This window comes from Physeter macrocephalus, chromosome 17, assembly GCF_002837175.3.
Source record: "Physeter macrocephalus isolate SW-GA chromosome 17, ASM283717v5, whole genome shotgun sequence".
In the NCBI taxonomy this organism is placed as follows: domain Eukaryota; kingdom Metazoa; phylum Chordata; class Mammalia; order Artiodactyla; family Physeteridae; genus Physeter; species Physeter macrocephalus.
In genome coordinates this window covers 7,699,142-7,712,435 of record NC_041230.1, presented here as the reverse complement: position 1 = coordinate 7,712,435, position 13,294 = coordinate 7,699,142, and the positions used below count along the sequence as shown (strand labels likewise).

At 36.2% G+C, this 13,294-nt stretch overlaps 1 protein-coding gene and 2 non-coding genes across 8 annotated transcripts in view; 2 read left to right on the top strand and 1 right to left on the bottom strand.

Annotated features, from left to right (window-relative positions):
- Positions 1 to 13,294, top strand: part of ZNF568 (zinc finger protein 568) — a 38,167-nt gene that overhangs the window by 6,625 nt on the left and 18,248 nt on the right. For all 6 annotated transcript variants that reach the window (XM_007122055.4, XM_055079101.1, XM_028478113.2 and 3 more), the window contains one exon: positions 86 to 144. In XM_007122055.4, the coding sequence (XP_007122117.1) occupies positions 86 to 144 (59 nt within the window). The remainder of the gene's footprint in view (positions 1 to 85; positions 145 to 13,294) is intronic.
- Positions 2,960 to 3,086, bottom strand: LOC112067337 (small nucleolar RNA SNORA25). Its single transcript, XR_002893213.1, has one exon. It is a non-coding gene; the product is annotated as a small nucleolar RNA SNORA25 (small nucleolar RNA).
- TRNAE-UUC (transfer RNA glutamic acid (anticodon UUC)) lies at positions 4,745 to 4,816 on the top strand. Its single transcript has one exon. It is a non-coding gene; the product is annotated as a tRNA-Glu (tRNA).

Below are 13,294 nucleotides of genomic sequence, written 5' to 3'. Positions count from 1 at the left end.
GTGATCTTATAGCTGGTGCTGAAGTTTTCTCTAGTTCTTTATGTGGGGCTCTGAAGTAAACAGATTTTTATTTCTCTTTCCTCAGCTTGGTGTTCTCCAGATTCTGCCCTTTTCAAGGAAGAAGAGGATATGACCAGTTCTCTTGTACGTTATTTTGGTTTTTTTTTTAAATTTATTTATTTTTGGCTGCGTTGGATCTTTGTTGCTGTGTGCAGGCTTTTTCTAGTTGCAGTGCACGGGCTTCTTATTGCAGTGGCTTCTCTTGTTGCGTAGCACAGCCTCTAGGCATGCAGGCTTCAGTAGTTGCAGCACACAGGCTCAGTAGTTGTGGTGCATGGGCTTAGTTGCTCCACGGCATGTGGGATCCTCCCAGACCAGGGCTCGAACCTGTCTCCCCTGCATTGGCAGGCAGATTCTTAACCACTGCGCCACCAGGGAAGTCCCTTCTTGTACATTTTAAGCATTTCTTTGTTTCCTGCATTATTTTACAATGCAGTTGCAGTGGGTTACCTTAACCTACCAGTAAGTTGGAAAAAACTAAATCAAAAATCAAGGTGAGGAAAAATACAGCTAGAAGGTCAGAACCTGGGGAAATTTGACATGTGGCTATGCAGAAACAGGTCCATACAGGATTATAAAACTTGAGTTCAAATTTGAGGGACTTCCGTGGCAGTCCAGTGGTTAAGACTTTGCCTTCCAATGCAGGGGGTGAGGGTTCAATCCCTGGTCAGGGAGCTGAGATCCCACATTTCTCACGGCCAAAAAACCAAAACATAAAACAGAAGCAATATTGTAACAAATTTAATAGAGACTTTAAAAATGGTCTACATAAAAAAAATCTTTAAAAAAGTTTTTTTGAATATGATCTGGAGAAGCAAAAGCAAACAGACATAAAGTTCATCCCATAATTTGCACTACTTATGAGGAAAAAGCTTATAATTCAGGAAAGAAAAAAGCTTTTCATTGGCACCTAGGTCAAAAAGAAATCCAAAATAATTCCATAATTCTTATGATTTTAAGCTCAGTTTATTAAAAGTCCTTCTTGACCATAGATTAAAAGCTAGATTTATCGGGAAGAGTAAATCGAGTACTTCTTTCAAATGATCCTCCATATATATTTCCTTCAGTTGAGACTTTTTAAGTTGAGCTAAAGTATATACTAAAATTCTGTGGCAGAATTTTTTATAGTTCTGGTATTTATAATTCTCCACATCTTTTTTTATGGTCTCAAAAGATACAGTATTCTTCATCTTCTTACAAAATGACTCATTTTCCTCTGCTGTTGATTCTTTTTGTTTCCAACACTGGAATCCCTCATACTCCTGTATTTTAAATATTTTCCACTGGCTCTTTTTCCTCAGCTCATATCTTTTCCATCCTGAAACACACACACACTTCTATTGACCATATGATTATGTGGCTTATCCAGTTATTTTTCCTTTTGGCAGAGTGGTTTTCTGGGCCTAGACAGACTTGGGTTCAAATCTTGGCTCAGTGACTTACTAAGTGCATGATTATGGGCAAGTTTCTTAATCTCTTTGGCCTTAGTTACATCATCTGTAAATGGGGATAATAATAATACTTACCCCATAGGAATATTGGGAGGGTTAAATGCACATAGTAAGTGCTCCATAAATGATATTGTTAATAATTATTAGCTATATAAATCTTTCTACCTGAAAAAGTCTTTGAATGTGTTCGCTGTATTCATTGACCTACTTTTTTAGTTTAACATATGAAACTGATAAGATAAAAGAGTAGATGCCTCATTTGTGTTCACAAAATTAATCCTTCTCTTCAATAAAACTACCATAAACACTGTAATAAGGCAAAACTGGGAACAGTTTTTATAAGACATATGCAGAAATATACTAACAATTCTTAAAAACCAATAATTAAGAAAATAGAAAATTGGGTGAAGAACGTGAGCAAGCAGTTGGAAAAAATGCAAGTGACCAATAAATATTTTAAAATAAAAATGTCACAAAGAAACAGACTATTCAGATTTATAGATACATTTTTTAGGTGTATTTTGAATTAGTGGGTAATGACCATCTTTTATGAGAGGATTCCAAATAATTAGTTCACATGTGAATTTTCCTTATAAAGTAAAAAGCTGGACATAAGTTGTGATCTACGAATAGGACACTCTGTTAGCTTTCAAAAACTTCATTCAGTTCCTTTCAGACACCAGAGCCAGACATCTTGGTCTGGACTATCAAACAGAAATGGACTGCCTATGTTTCTGGGCATTCATTCTAGAATATGGATGTAAATATATTCCGTGGCAGCTTTTATTTATATTTGAATAGACTACACAGCAGCTAGAAAAATCTTCTACAGCAATAAGTGTAATAGCTTTATTGAGTACCTATTCTGTGCCAGGTATATTGTGCTATAAGCTTAACATAGCTTATTTCATGTAATCATTATCAGAAGTTTGTAAAGTAGATATTATTTTAATTTTTACAGAGAAAGGAAGTGAAGCACAGAGATTAAGAAACTTACATAACTTCATGCATCAAGTGTGCAGTAAAGCCAGGATTCAAACCCATACAACCTGACTCTAGGACCACACTCTTATGATACTGTACAAATGGAAATCCACTCATGAGTGAAGAAATGCAAATTTTGCCAATTGACTGTTCATATTATTTGTCCATTTTATGCCGTTAGTCCTTTTTCTACTTGAAATTAAGGGATTTTAAGAATGCCTGCTTCAGCATTAGGATTTATGCAGATATCTTCTTCTAATTTGTCACTTATATGTTATCGTGTATCTTTTGTTGTATATAAACTTTAAATTTGGATAGTTTCATCTAGCATATTATAAGTTTGTGCATACAGCAAGAATTCAGTCAAAATTAATATGCAACATTAATTTTTATTGTTGTGTTAAACTTGGGAAACATTTATTTTTACTTTCCCATATCAGCAATCATGGATATAAGTGGTTAAATCTTGTATCTCCTCAGGAAGACATAGCACTGTTGAGTGACTATTACATCCTGTGGAGAACTTCAGTCTTTGGTCACAGCATTAAGAGCTCCTGGTTTTGGTCTCATAAGCCCTCTTTGAAATGACATATGCAGCATTAATGTTTAATAGTCTTCTTTCATGAGTTTCTAATGTTGGTATTTTATAAGATATCTTTCCTAATATTATGTTATAGTTTCTTTTCAAAGCTTTGCTTTTCATATTTAGTTTTTGATTCAACTGGAATTCAATTTTGTAATTGGTCCAAGGTAGGAATTTACTGCTAATTATATCAGTAAAATTATTTTTGCATGTAGGAGACCAGTGTTCCAATACCATTTGTTAAATAGATCTTTATTTTGTGATGCCACCTTTATAATATACATGCTTAATCATTTCTAGGCTCTTTATTCTGTTTCTTTAATCTATTTGTCTGCATCTATACCAGTACTATGCTCTGTGTGTGTGTGTGTGTCTGTGTGTGTGTGTGTGTGTGTGTGTGTGTGTGTGTGTGTGTGTGTTTACATTGTCTTAACTACTTTAACTTTATAATCCTGTTTGCTTGGCAGGGATTTCCCCACTTCCCACTACACAAATGTTCTAGTTTTAAAAAATTCCTCAGCTACTTTGGGACCTCTGTGCTTTCATTTGAATTTTAGAATCAGTTTATCTAGCTCTAAGGAAAAAACGCTGTTGGGATTTTAATTGGAATTGCAAAGAATTGTAGACTACAGACCTTCCTGACTTACATCCTGATAAACCCATCATAATTTGAAAATATCATAAATTGAAAATACATTTAATACACCTAACCTACCAAACATCATAGCTTAGTTTAGCCTACCTTAAATATGCTCAGAACACTTACATTAGCCTTCAGTCATCTAACACAAAGCCTATTTGATAATAAAGTGTTGAATATCTCGTGATTTATTGACTACTGTACTGAAAGTGAAAAACAGAACAGTTGAATGGGTATAGAATGGTTGTAAGGGTGTATCGGTTGTTTACCCATGTGATCACATGGCTGACTGGGAGCTATGGCTTGCTGCCACTGCCCGGCATCACCAGAGAGTATCATACCACATAAAGCTAGCCTGAGAAAAGATCAAAATTTAAAATTCAGGGTATCTATGTTTTCTGTGTGTATCACTTTTGCACCATTGTAAAGTCGAAAATTCATAAGTCAAACTGTCTTAGGTTGGGGACTGTCTGTAATTGGAGAAGAATTGAGTGAAACATTTTTTTCTGTCTATCAGAAAGATGTTTCAATTTAAGGAAATCCATTAATATAATTTATCATATTCAAAAAAATATATAATCAGCTCCACAGAGCTACTAATTTTTTTAAAATCAGAATTTGAGATTTTTTAAAGAGGATCTATTTATAAAATAGAAGTGAAAGGATACTTCCTTAACATGATTTTTTAAAAAAATTATTCTATACACATACTAAGCTAAAGGCCAGAACCATGTTTCCTGCGGGAAATGATACATATTCCTACTAAAGTCAGGAACATGACCAGATTACTCATGGTACCGCATTTATTTACTATAATTCTATATGCATATAGAGAAGAAAAAAAAGATAAAAATTGGGAAGGTGCATACAAAATTATATCTAGGTGATACAGTTATGTATGTGGGCAGTTGAAGAGGAAACAAGAGAATTCAATACATTATGGACACAAAATTAATTTATAGAAATCAACAGCATTTCTATATACAAACCACCAACCAGTTCAAAAGTAAAATGGAAGGTGGGAATTCCCTGGTGGTCCAGTGGTTAGGACTTGGTGCTTTCACTGCCATGGCCCAGGTTCAATCCCTGGTCGGGGAACTAAGATCCTGCAAACTTCACGGGGCAGCCAAAAAAAATTAAAATTAAAAAATAAATAAAATGGAAGAAAAATGTTAAGAGTAGAAACAAAATCCTAAAGGAAAAAAAAATGTATCCAATGTATATGGGAGAAAGAAACCTTTAAAGCATTACTGAGACCTAAAAGAGGATTTGAGTAAATTTTTGATACATCCTTTTTTGGGAAAAGATCGTCATTATTAAATCAATATAAATTCTCTTTAATCTTGAGATTTATTGGAATCTCAGATATTCTAAATATTCTTTTTAAGGCAAGTCTATTCAAGCTGACTGTAGAAGACATTTGAAAAATAAGTGTGTAAAATATCCAAGAAAAAATATGAAAAATGTGTGTTATGCTCTAAGTTTTAGAAAGAAGAATATTCATTTAATGTTTGTGTAACTTTAAGAAAAAAAAAAACTTTTACAAAAAGTTGCCAGTCAGAAAGAAAAAAGTTGCCAGTCAGCATATATACCATAGAACTGACATGTAATTACCTTTATGCCTTCACTGTAAACTTTGTTATTTTTAAAAAAAGATTTATCATATTAAGTATCTTAAAAATGAAGGAGACGAAACTTCTGTGATACCAGCAGGACCTCTGGAAATGTTAAGGCTTCCTGCCAGGGCCCAGGAGATACTCATCTTTTTCTTGGTTCTGTCTGACAGGAGGAGGAATAAAATTTAATGTCACAAACTGTGAATTTGTGTTTTTTAACAATCCTCTTTGTTCCTTGCTCCTAATATGGAATTCTTGACATATGTATGTAAAGAGAGTCAGCATCTTAGGAAAATAGACTATTTGTTCTAAAGCACTGATTCATCATTTTATGCAGTTAGAAATTAACCCATATTTACTTTTGTTACTTGTTTTATAATTTTTGTCAGGAGTACAATTTTTTTGGGGTATGAAATTTATGCTAATTTACTAGTTAGTGGGAAAGATGTTTTAATGCTAATTTACTAGCACTAGTAGAAAATATATTTTCTTTGTTGTTGTTCTTCCCTATTCTTTTTAGTGGTTCATATTCCATAGGGGTTATCTATTCCTGAAACATTTATTGAATGATTATTGGGTGCCAACCTCAGTTCTGAGTGCTTCACAGTTTTTGGCCTCATTTAGTCCTCATAACACCCGTTGGAGAAAAAGGCCACTTTACAGATGAGGCTCAAATTTGGCTATTTGTCGAGTTTAGTTTAAAAAAACACTTTTTTTGGTTTTTTGTTTTTGGCTGCGCCACGAGGCTTATGGGATCTTAGTTCCCAGCCAGGGATTGAACCCGAGCCATGGCAGTGAAAGCGCCGCGTCCTAACCACTGGACTGGTAGGGAATTCCCACACGATTAAATTTTGAAACCAGGATGTGAACTCATGATGTCAGACTCTACAGCCTGTTAACCAGTAAAAATATCTAAATCCAGCTCCATTTTGAGAGCCTAATTCTTTGAAAAATTTTCAATCAGGTATCTTTTCAGCTTTTCTGCTTCTTTTATGAGACCTTTATTCTCATGCAGGTTGACTATGTGGATTTTGGGCTCTCCTCCTTTGGGCTGCAGATCACCTGGCCCTGACTCAGGCTGTAGCATGGGCTCACATCTCCTCCACGTGTGTTCATTCAGGTGAAAGAGCAGCAGCTTTCTGGGGCAGGCTCTTCACTTGTCAGATCACTGGAGTACATGATCCAAGTCAAGGGTGTGTTTAAAAACAAAATTCAACTGATTACATTTTGAAGATCTTATTGGCTTTATTCAATGATTCATGAGTCAGGGAACATCCAATCTAGCAGATACATGGGAACTCTGAGGAGCTGTACCAAGTCAAAGACTTTTATAGGCAGAAGGGAGTGGGAATAAGGAAGTTATAGTAGCAAAAAGTGGATTGGTTCTGGCCAGGTTACTTTCCTTTAGGGGATGATAGGGTCTATCAGGCAGATTACCTCACTAATGCTGATCAGGTGATTCCTGCTTGACTAGTTTAAGATTTTATTTCTAGGAGAGGCTGAAACTGTAGGTAAGTCTCAGTTTGGTGACATGAGGCTTAGCATAAGTGACTCCATTTTGGGCCTGTTGTCTTGTTTTTAACAGGTGTAAGCGCATTTCAGGCCTCTACTCACATCATGTTCACTGACATTCCTTTAGCTCTAACAAATGGCTCATTCAAGGCCCACACTGGGGGATGGGACATTAGCTAGAGATACAAGTGAATATTTGTGGAATAATAAGTTAATCAGTAACATTTTCTGATGGAATTATTTTTATTGGAATTTTTTTAAAACTTGAAATACGTTGAAACAGTCTCACAACCTAAAAAAACTTTGTTGACATATAAGTGACATACCATAAAATTGACACATTTAAAGTATATAATACAATGATTTTTAATATATTTATGAGTTGCCATTACGACAATCAGTATTAGAACATTTCATCACCCTAAAAAGGAACTCTGTACCCATGAGCTGTCACTTCCCATTTCCCCCCAAGTCTCCTTTGTACTTTCTGTTTCTATGGATTTGCGTATTCTAGACATTCATATAAATGGAATCATATAATATATGGTCCTTTGTGACTGTCTTCTTTCACTCAGCATAATGTTTTCAAGGCTCATCCATTTTGTAGCTTGTATCAGTACTTTGTTTCTTTTTATTTCCAAATAGTATTCTCTTGTATGAATATGACATATTTTTTAATAAATGTATTTATTTATTTCTATTTTATTTTTTTGGCTGTGTTGGGTCTTCGTTGTGGCAAGTGGGGGCTACTCTTCGTTGCGGTGTGTGGGCTTCCCATTGCAGTGGTTTCTGTTGTTGCGGAGCATGGGCTCTAGGCACGTGGGCTTCCATAACTGTGGCGAAGGGGCTCAGTAGTTGTCGCTCACGGGCTCTAGAGTTCAGGCTCAGTAGTTGCAGCGCATGGCTTAGCTGCTCCACAGCATGTGGGATCTTCCTGGACCAGGGCTCAAACCTATGTCCCCTGCATTGGCAGGCAGATTCTTAACCACTGCGCCACCAGGAAGGTTCTGAATATGACATTTTATTTATCTTTTTATCAGTTAATGGACATTTGAATTATTTCCACTTTTTGGCTATTACGAATAATGTAGCTAAGAACATTTGTGTACAAGTTTTTATGTGGACATATAATTTTAGTTCTCTCATTATATGTAGTGAAATTGCTAGCTTATACGGTAGCTCTACATTTAACCTTTTAAGGAACTGCCCCACTGTTTTACACAACAGTTGTACAATCTTACATTTCCACCAGCAGTGGATGAGGATTCTAGTCTCTCCACATTCTTTTCACACTTATTATTATCTGTCCTTTTGATTATAGCCATCTAGTGGTTGTGAAGTGATATTTCATTGTGACTGATTTATGTGTACCTGGTAATTAATGATGTTGAGCATCTTTTCATGTGCTTATTGGCCATTTGTATATCTTCTTTGAAGAAATGTTTATTTAGATACTTTGCCCATTTTTTAATTGGTTTGTCTTTTTATTATTGAATTGTAAGAGATCTTCATATATATTCTAGATATGTTTCTTATCTGGTATGTCATCAGTAAATATTTTCTCCCAGCCTATGGGTTGTCTTTTCACTTTCTTGATGATGTCCTTGAAAGCACAAGATTTTTACATTTTTCTGATGTCCATTTTTATTTAATTTTCTTTTGTTGCTTGTGCTTTTGGTGTCATATCTAAAAAACCCATTGCCTATCCACAGTTACAATTTACCCTTTTTTTTCATTCTTTTTTTCCTTTCACATAGTCATAATATCTCAACTTTATTTCAACTCCAAGTTTTTTTTTGTTTCCATTTGTGTTTTGGGGTTTTCTTTTATTCTGGTTCCTTGGCAATGTATATAGCTTTTAGATTAGATCTTCATTCTCCATCCTTTATGTTTGTATCATCTCTCAACATTTTCATCTCTGGTGTGTGGGACTGGGTCCTGGGCCCCCTGGTGGACAGGGTCATGTCCAGGGGTGGCTGTGGGCTCAGAGAATCTTAAGGCAGGCTGCTTGCTGATGGATGTGTCTGTGTCCCTGCCTGGCTAATTGGTGGACCTGAGGAGTCACAGTACTTTTGCCTACAAACTGGTGGGCGGGGTGGAGCTGAGTCCCAAGGCTAATAAGCTAGAGAGAAGATTCCAAAATGGCACTTGCCAGCACCAGCGTCCATGTGGTTGAACGAACTCTCCAAAGTGGCTGCTGCCAGTTTCTGTGTGCCTAGGGTGAGCTCAAGTTGCCTCCTGCCTCTCCAGAAGACTCTCCTAGGTCAGCAGCGGGGTCTGAACCAGGCTCCTCTCAAATTCCTGCTGGTCTCCTGAGTCCCAGAGCATGTGAGATTTTGTGTGCACCCTCTAAGAGTGGAGTCTCTATTTCCTACAATCCTCTGTGTCTCCTGAAAGTAAGCCCCACTGGCCTTCAAAACCAAATGCTCTGGGGGCTTGTCTTCCCCAGTGCAGGATCCTCAGGCTCTAGAGCCCGATGTGGGGCTCAGACCCCTTGCTCCTTGTGGAAAACCTCTGCAATTGTAATTATTCTTCCATTTATGTGTTTCCCATCCAGGAGTATGGGTCTTGACTATACGTTGACTCTACCACTCCTACCCATCTTGTTGTGGTTCGTTCTCTTTATAGGTTCCAGTCTTTCTCATCAACAGTTGCTCTGTAAATAGTTGTAATTTTGGTGTGCCCATGAGGGGATGTGAGCTCAGGGTCTTTCTACTCCACCGTCTTGAGCAGTATTTTATTTTCTTGCCTAATTTCTCTGTTTAGAACCTTCACTGCAATGTTAATAGAAGTGGTAAGAATATACATCCTTGTCTTGTTCCTGACCATAAGGGGAAAGCATCTAGTCTTTCACATTTAGTATGATGTTAGCTGTGGGGTGTTTGTAGATGTCTTATAACACGTTGAGGAAGTTCCTCTTTTTTGCTAGTATGTTGAGTGTTTTTCTCATGAAAAGGTATTGAGTTTTGTCAAGTGCTTTTCCTGCATCTGTTGAGATGATCATATGGATTTGTTCTTTATTCTGTCAGCATTGAGTATTACCTTAGTTTATTTTCAGATGTTAAATCAGTATTGCATTCCTGGGATAAATCCCACTTGGTGATGGCACATAATCCTTTATATATTTTTTTGTTTGTTTTTAAAGAGCAATTTCAGGTTCATGGCAAAGTTGAGAGGAACGTACAGGGATTCCCCATATACCCTTTGCTCCCACACATGCATAGCCTCCCCCATTATCAGCATCCCCCATCTGGGTGGTACATTGTTATAATTGATGGACCTACACTGACACATCATAATCACCCAAAGTCTAATAGTTTACATTCAGGCTCACTCTTGGTGTTGTATAATCTATGGATTTGGACAAATGTATATACGTGTGTCTGTCATTATTATATTATTAAATGTGTATACATTATTATGTTAAATGTATATACATGTGTCTGTCATTATTATATATTATGATATTATAGTATCATACAGAGTATTTTCACTGACCTAAAAATTCTCTCTGCTCTGTCTAGTCATTGCTCTCCTCTCCTCCAGCCCCCGGTATCCACTAATCTTTTTACTATCTCTATAGTTTTGCCTTTTCCAGAATGTCATATAGTGGAATCATACTGTATATAGCCTTTTCAAGTCAGCTTCTTTCACTTAGTTATATGCATTTAAGGTTCCTCCATGTGTTTTCCTGGCTTGATAGCACATTTCTTTTTAGCATTGAGTAATTTTCCTTTATCTGGATGTACCACAATTTATTTATCCATTCACCTACTAAGGGACATCTTGATTGCTTCCAGTTGTTGGCAATTATGAATTAAAGTTGTTATAAACATGTGTTCCCTTTTTATATATTGTTAGATTAAATTTGTTAGTGTTTTGTTGAGGATTTTTACCTCTGTATTAATAAGAGATAGTGGTCTGTAGATTTTCTTTTTCTTTTTTTTGGCTTTGGTATATCAGGGTAATACTACCTCATAGAAGGAGCATTCACTTCTCTTCTATTTTGGGAGATTTTGTGAAGTATTGGTATTAACTGTTCTTTGGTGTTTGGTAGAATTTACCAGTGAAGCCATCTAGCCCTGAGCTTTTTTTTGTGGGTAGTTTTTTGATTAATAATTGAATCTCTTTACTTGATACAGGTTTATTCAGATTTTCTTTTTTTCTGTCCTTGAGCAGTTTCATTACTTTGTGTCTCTCTAGGAATTTGTCCATTTCATCTAAATCATCTAATTTGTTACCATACTGTTCTTCATAATATTCCACTATAATCCTTTTTAATCCTGTAAGGTTAGTAGTAATGTCTCTTCTTTCATTCCTGAGTTTAATGTTTTGAGCGTTCTCTCTTTTTCTTGGTCAGTCACCTTAAAGGTTTGTCAATTTTGTTGATCTTTTCAAGGAACCAATTTTTGGTCTTATTGATTCTTTCTATTATTTTTCTGTTCTCCATTTTATTGATTTCCTTTTTAAAATATTTATTTATTTATTTGGCTGTGTCAGTTCTTAGTTGTGGCACATGGGCTCTTTGTTGTGGTGCGCAGGCTCCAGAGCATGTGGACTCTGTTGTTGTGGCACATGGGCTCTAGTTGCGGCATGCGGGCTCTCTAGTTGTGGTGTGGGGGCTCAATAGTTGGAGCGCGCAGGCTCATTTGCTCCGCAGCATGTGGGATCTTAGCTACCTGACCAGGGATTGAACCCGTGTCCCCTGCATTGGAAGGTGGATTCTTAACCAGTGGACCAGCAGGGAAGTCCCCAGTTTTTGTTTTAAAGTCTATTTTGTCTAATATTAGTATATTCACTCCAGCATTTTTATGGTTATTCTTTGCATGATATATCTTTTCCCGTCAATTTATTTCAACTTATTTTTATGTTTGAACCTAAAGTATGTCTCCTATAGACAGCATATAGTTTGATCTTGTTTTTCTATCCAGTCTGACAGTCTCTACCTTTTTGATTGTTCAATCCATTTACCACTAATGTTGACACTAAATTTTGTCTGCCATTTTCCTTTCTCTTCTCCATGTCTCATGTCTTTTTTTTTACATTAAAAAAGGCACTCCTCATGTATTTTATTTTATTTATTTGTTAACATCTTTATTGGAGTATAATTGCTTTACAATGTTGTGTTAGTTTTTGCTGTATAACAAAGTGAATCAGCTATATGTATACATATATCCCCATATCCCCTCCCTCTTGCGCCTCCCTCCCTCCCACCCTCTGAATCCCACCCCTCTAGGTGGTCACAAAGCACTGAGCTGATCTCCCTGTGCTATGCAGATGCTTCCCACTAGCTGTCTATTTTACATTTGGTAGTGTATATATGTCCATGCTACTCTCTCACTTCATCCCAGCTTACCCTTCCCTCTCCCCGTGTCCTCAAGTCCATTCTCTACATCTGAATCTTTATTCCTGTCCTGCCCCAGGTTCATCAGAACCTTTTTTTTATTAGATTCCATATATGTGTTAGCATACGGTATTTGTTTTTCTCTTTCTGACTTACTTCACTCTGTATGCCAGACTCTAGGTCCATACACCTCACTACAAATAACTCAGTTTCGTTTCTTTTTATGGCTGAGTAATATTCCATTGTATATATGTGCCACATCTTCTTTATCCATTCATCTGTTGATGGACATTTAGGTTGCTTCCATGTCCTGGCTATTGTAAATAGTAAAATTTTTTGTTCTAAGTCTTTGAAGAATGCCACTGGTATTTTGATAGGGCTTGCATTGAATCTGTAGATTGTTTTGGGTAGTATAGTCTTTTCACAATATTGATTCTTCCAATCCAATAACATGGTATATTTCTCCATCTGTTTATGTCATCTTTGATTTCTTTCATCAGTGTCTTATAGTTTTCTGAATACAAATCTTTCACCTCCTTAGGCAGGTTTATTCCTAGATGTTTTATTCTTTTGTTACAATCGTGAATGGGATTGTTTCCTTAATTTCTCTTTCTGATTTTTCGTTGTTGGTGTATAGGAATGCCAGAGATTTCTGTGCATTAATTTTGTATCCTGCATCCTTACCAAATTCATTGATTAGTTCTAGTAGTTTTCTGGTGGCATCTTTAGGATTTTCTATGTATAGTATCATGTCATCAGCAAACAGTGACAGTCTTACTTCTTCTTTTCCAATTTGTATTTCTTTCATTTCTTTTTCTTCTGATTGCTGTGGATAGGACTTCCAAATCTATGTTGAATAAGAGTGGCGAGAGTGGACATCCTTGTCTTGTTCCTGATCTTAGTGGAAATGCTTTCAGTTTTTCACCATTGAGTATGATGCTTGCTGTGGGTTTGTCATATATGGCCTTTATTATGTTGAGGTAGGTTCCTTCTGTGCCCACTCTCTGGAGAGTTTTTATCATAAATGGATGTTGGATTTTGTCAAAAGCTTTTTCTGCATCTATTGAGATGATCATATGGTTTTTATTCCTTAATTTGTTAATG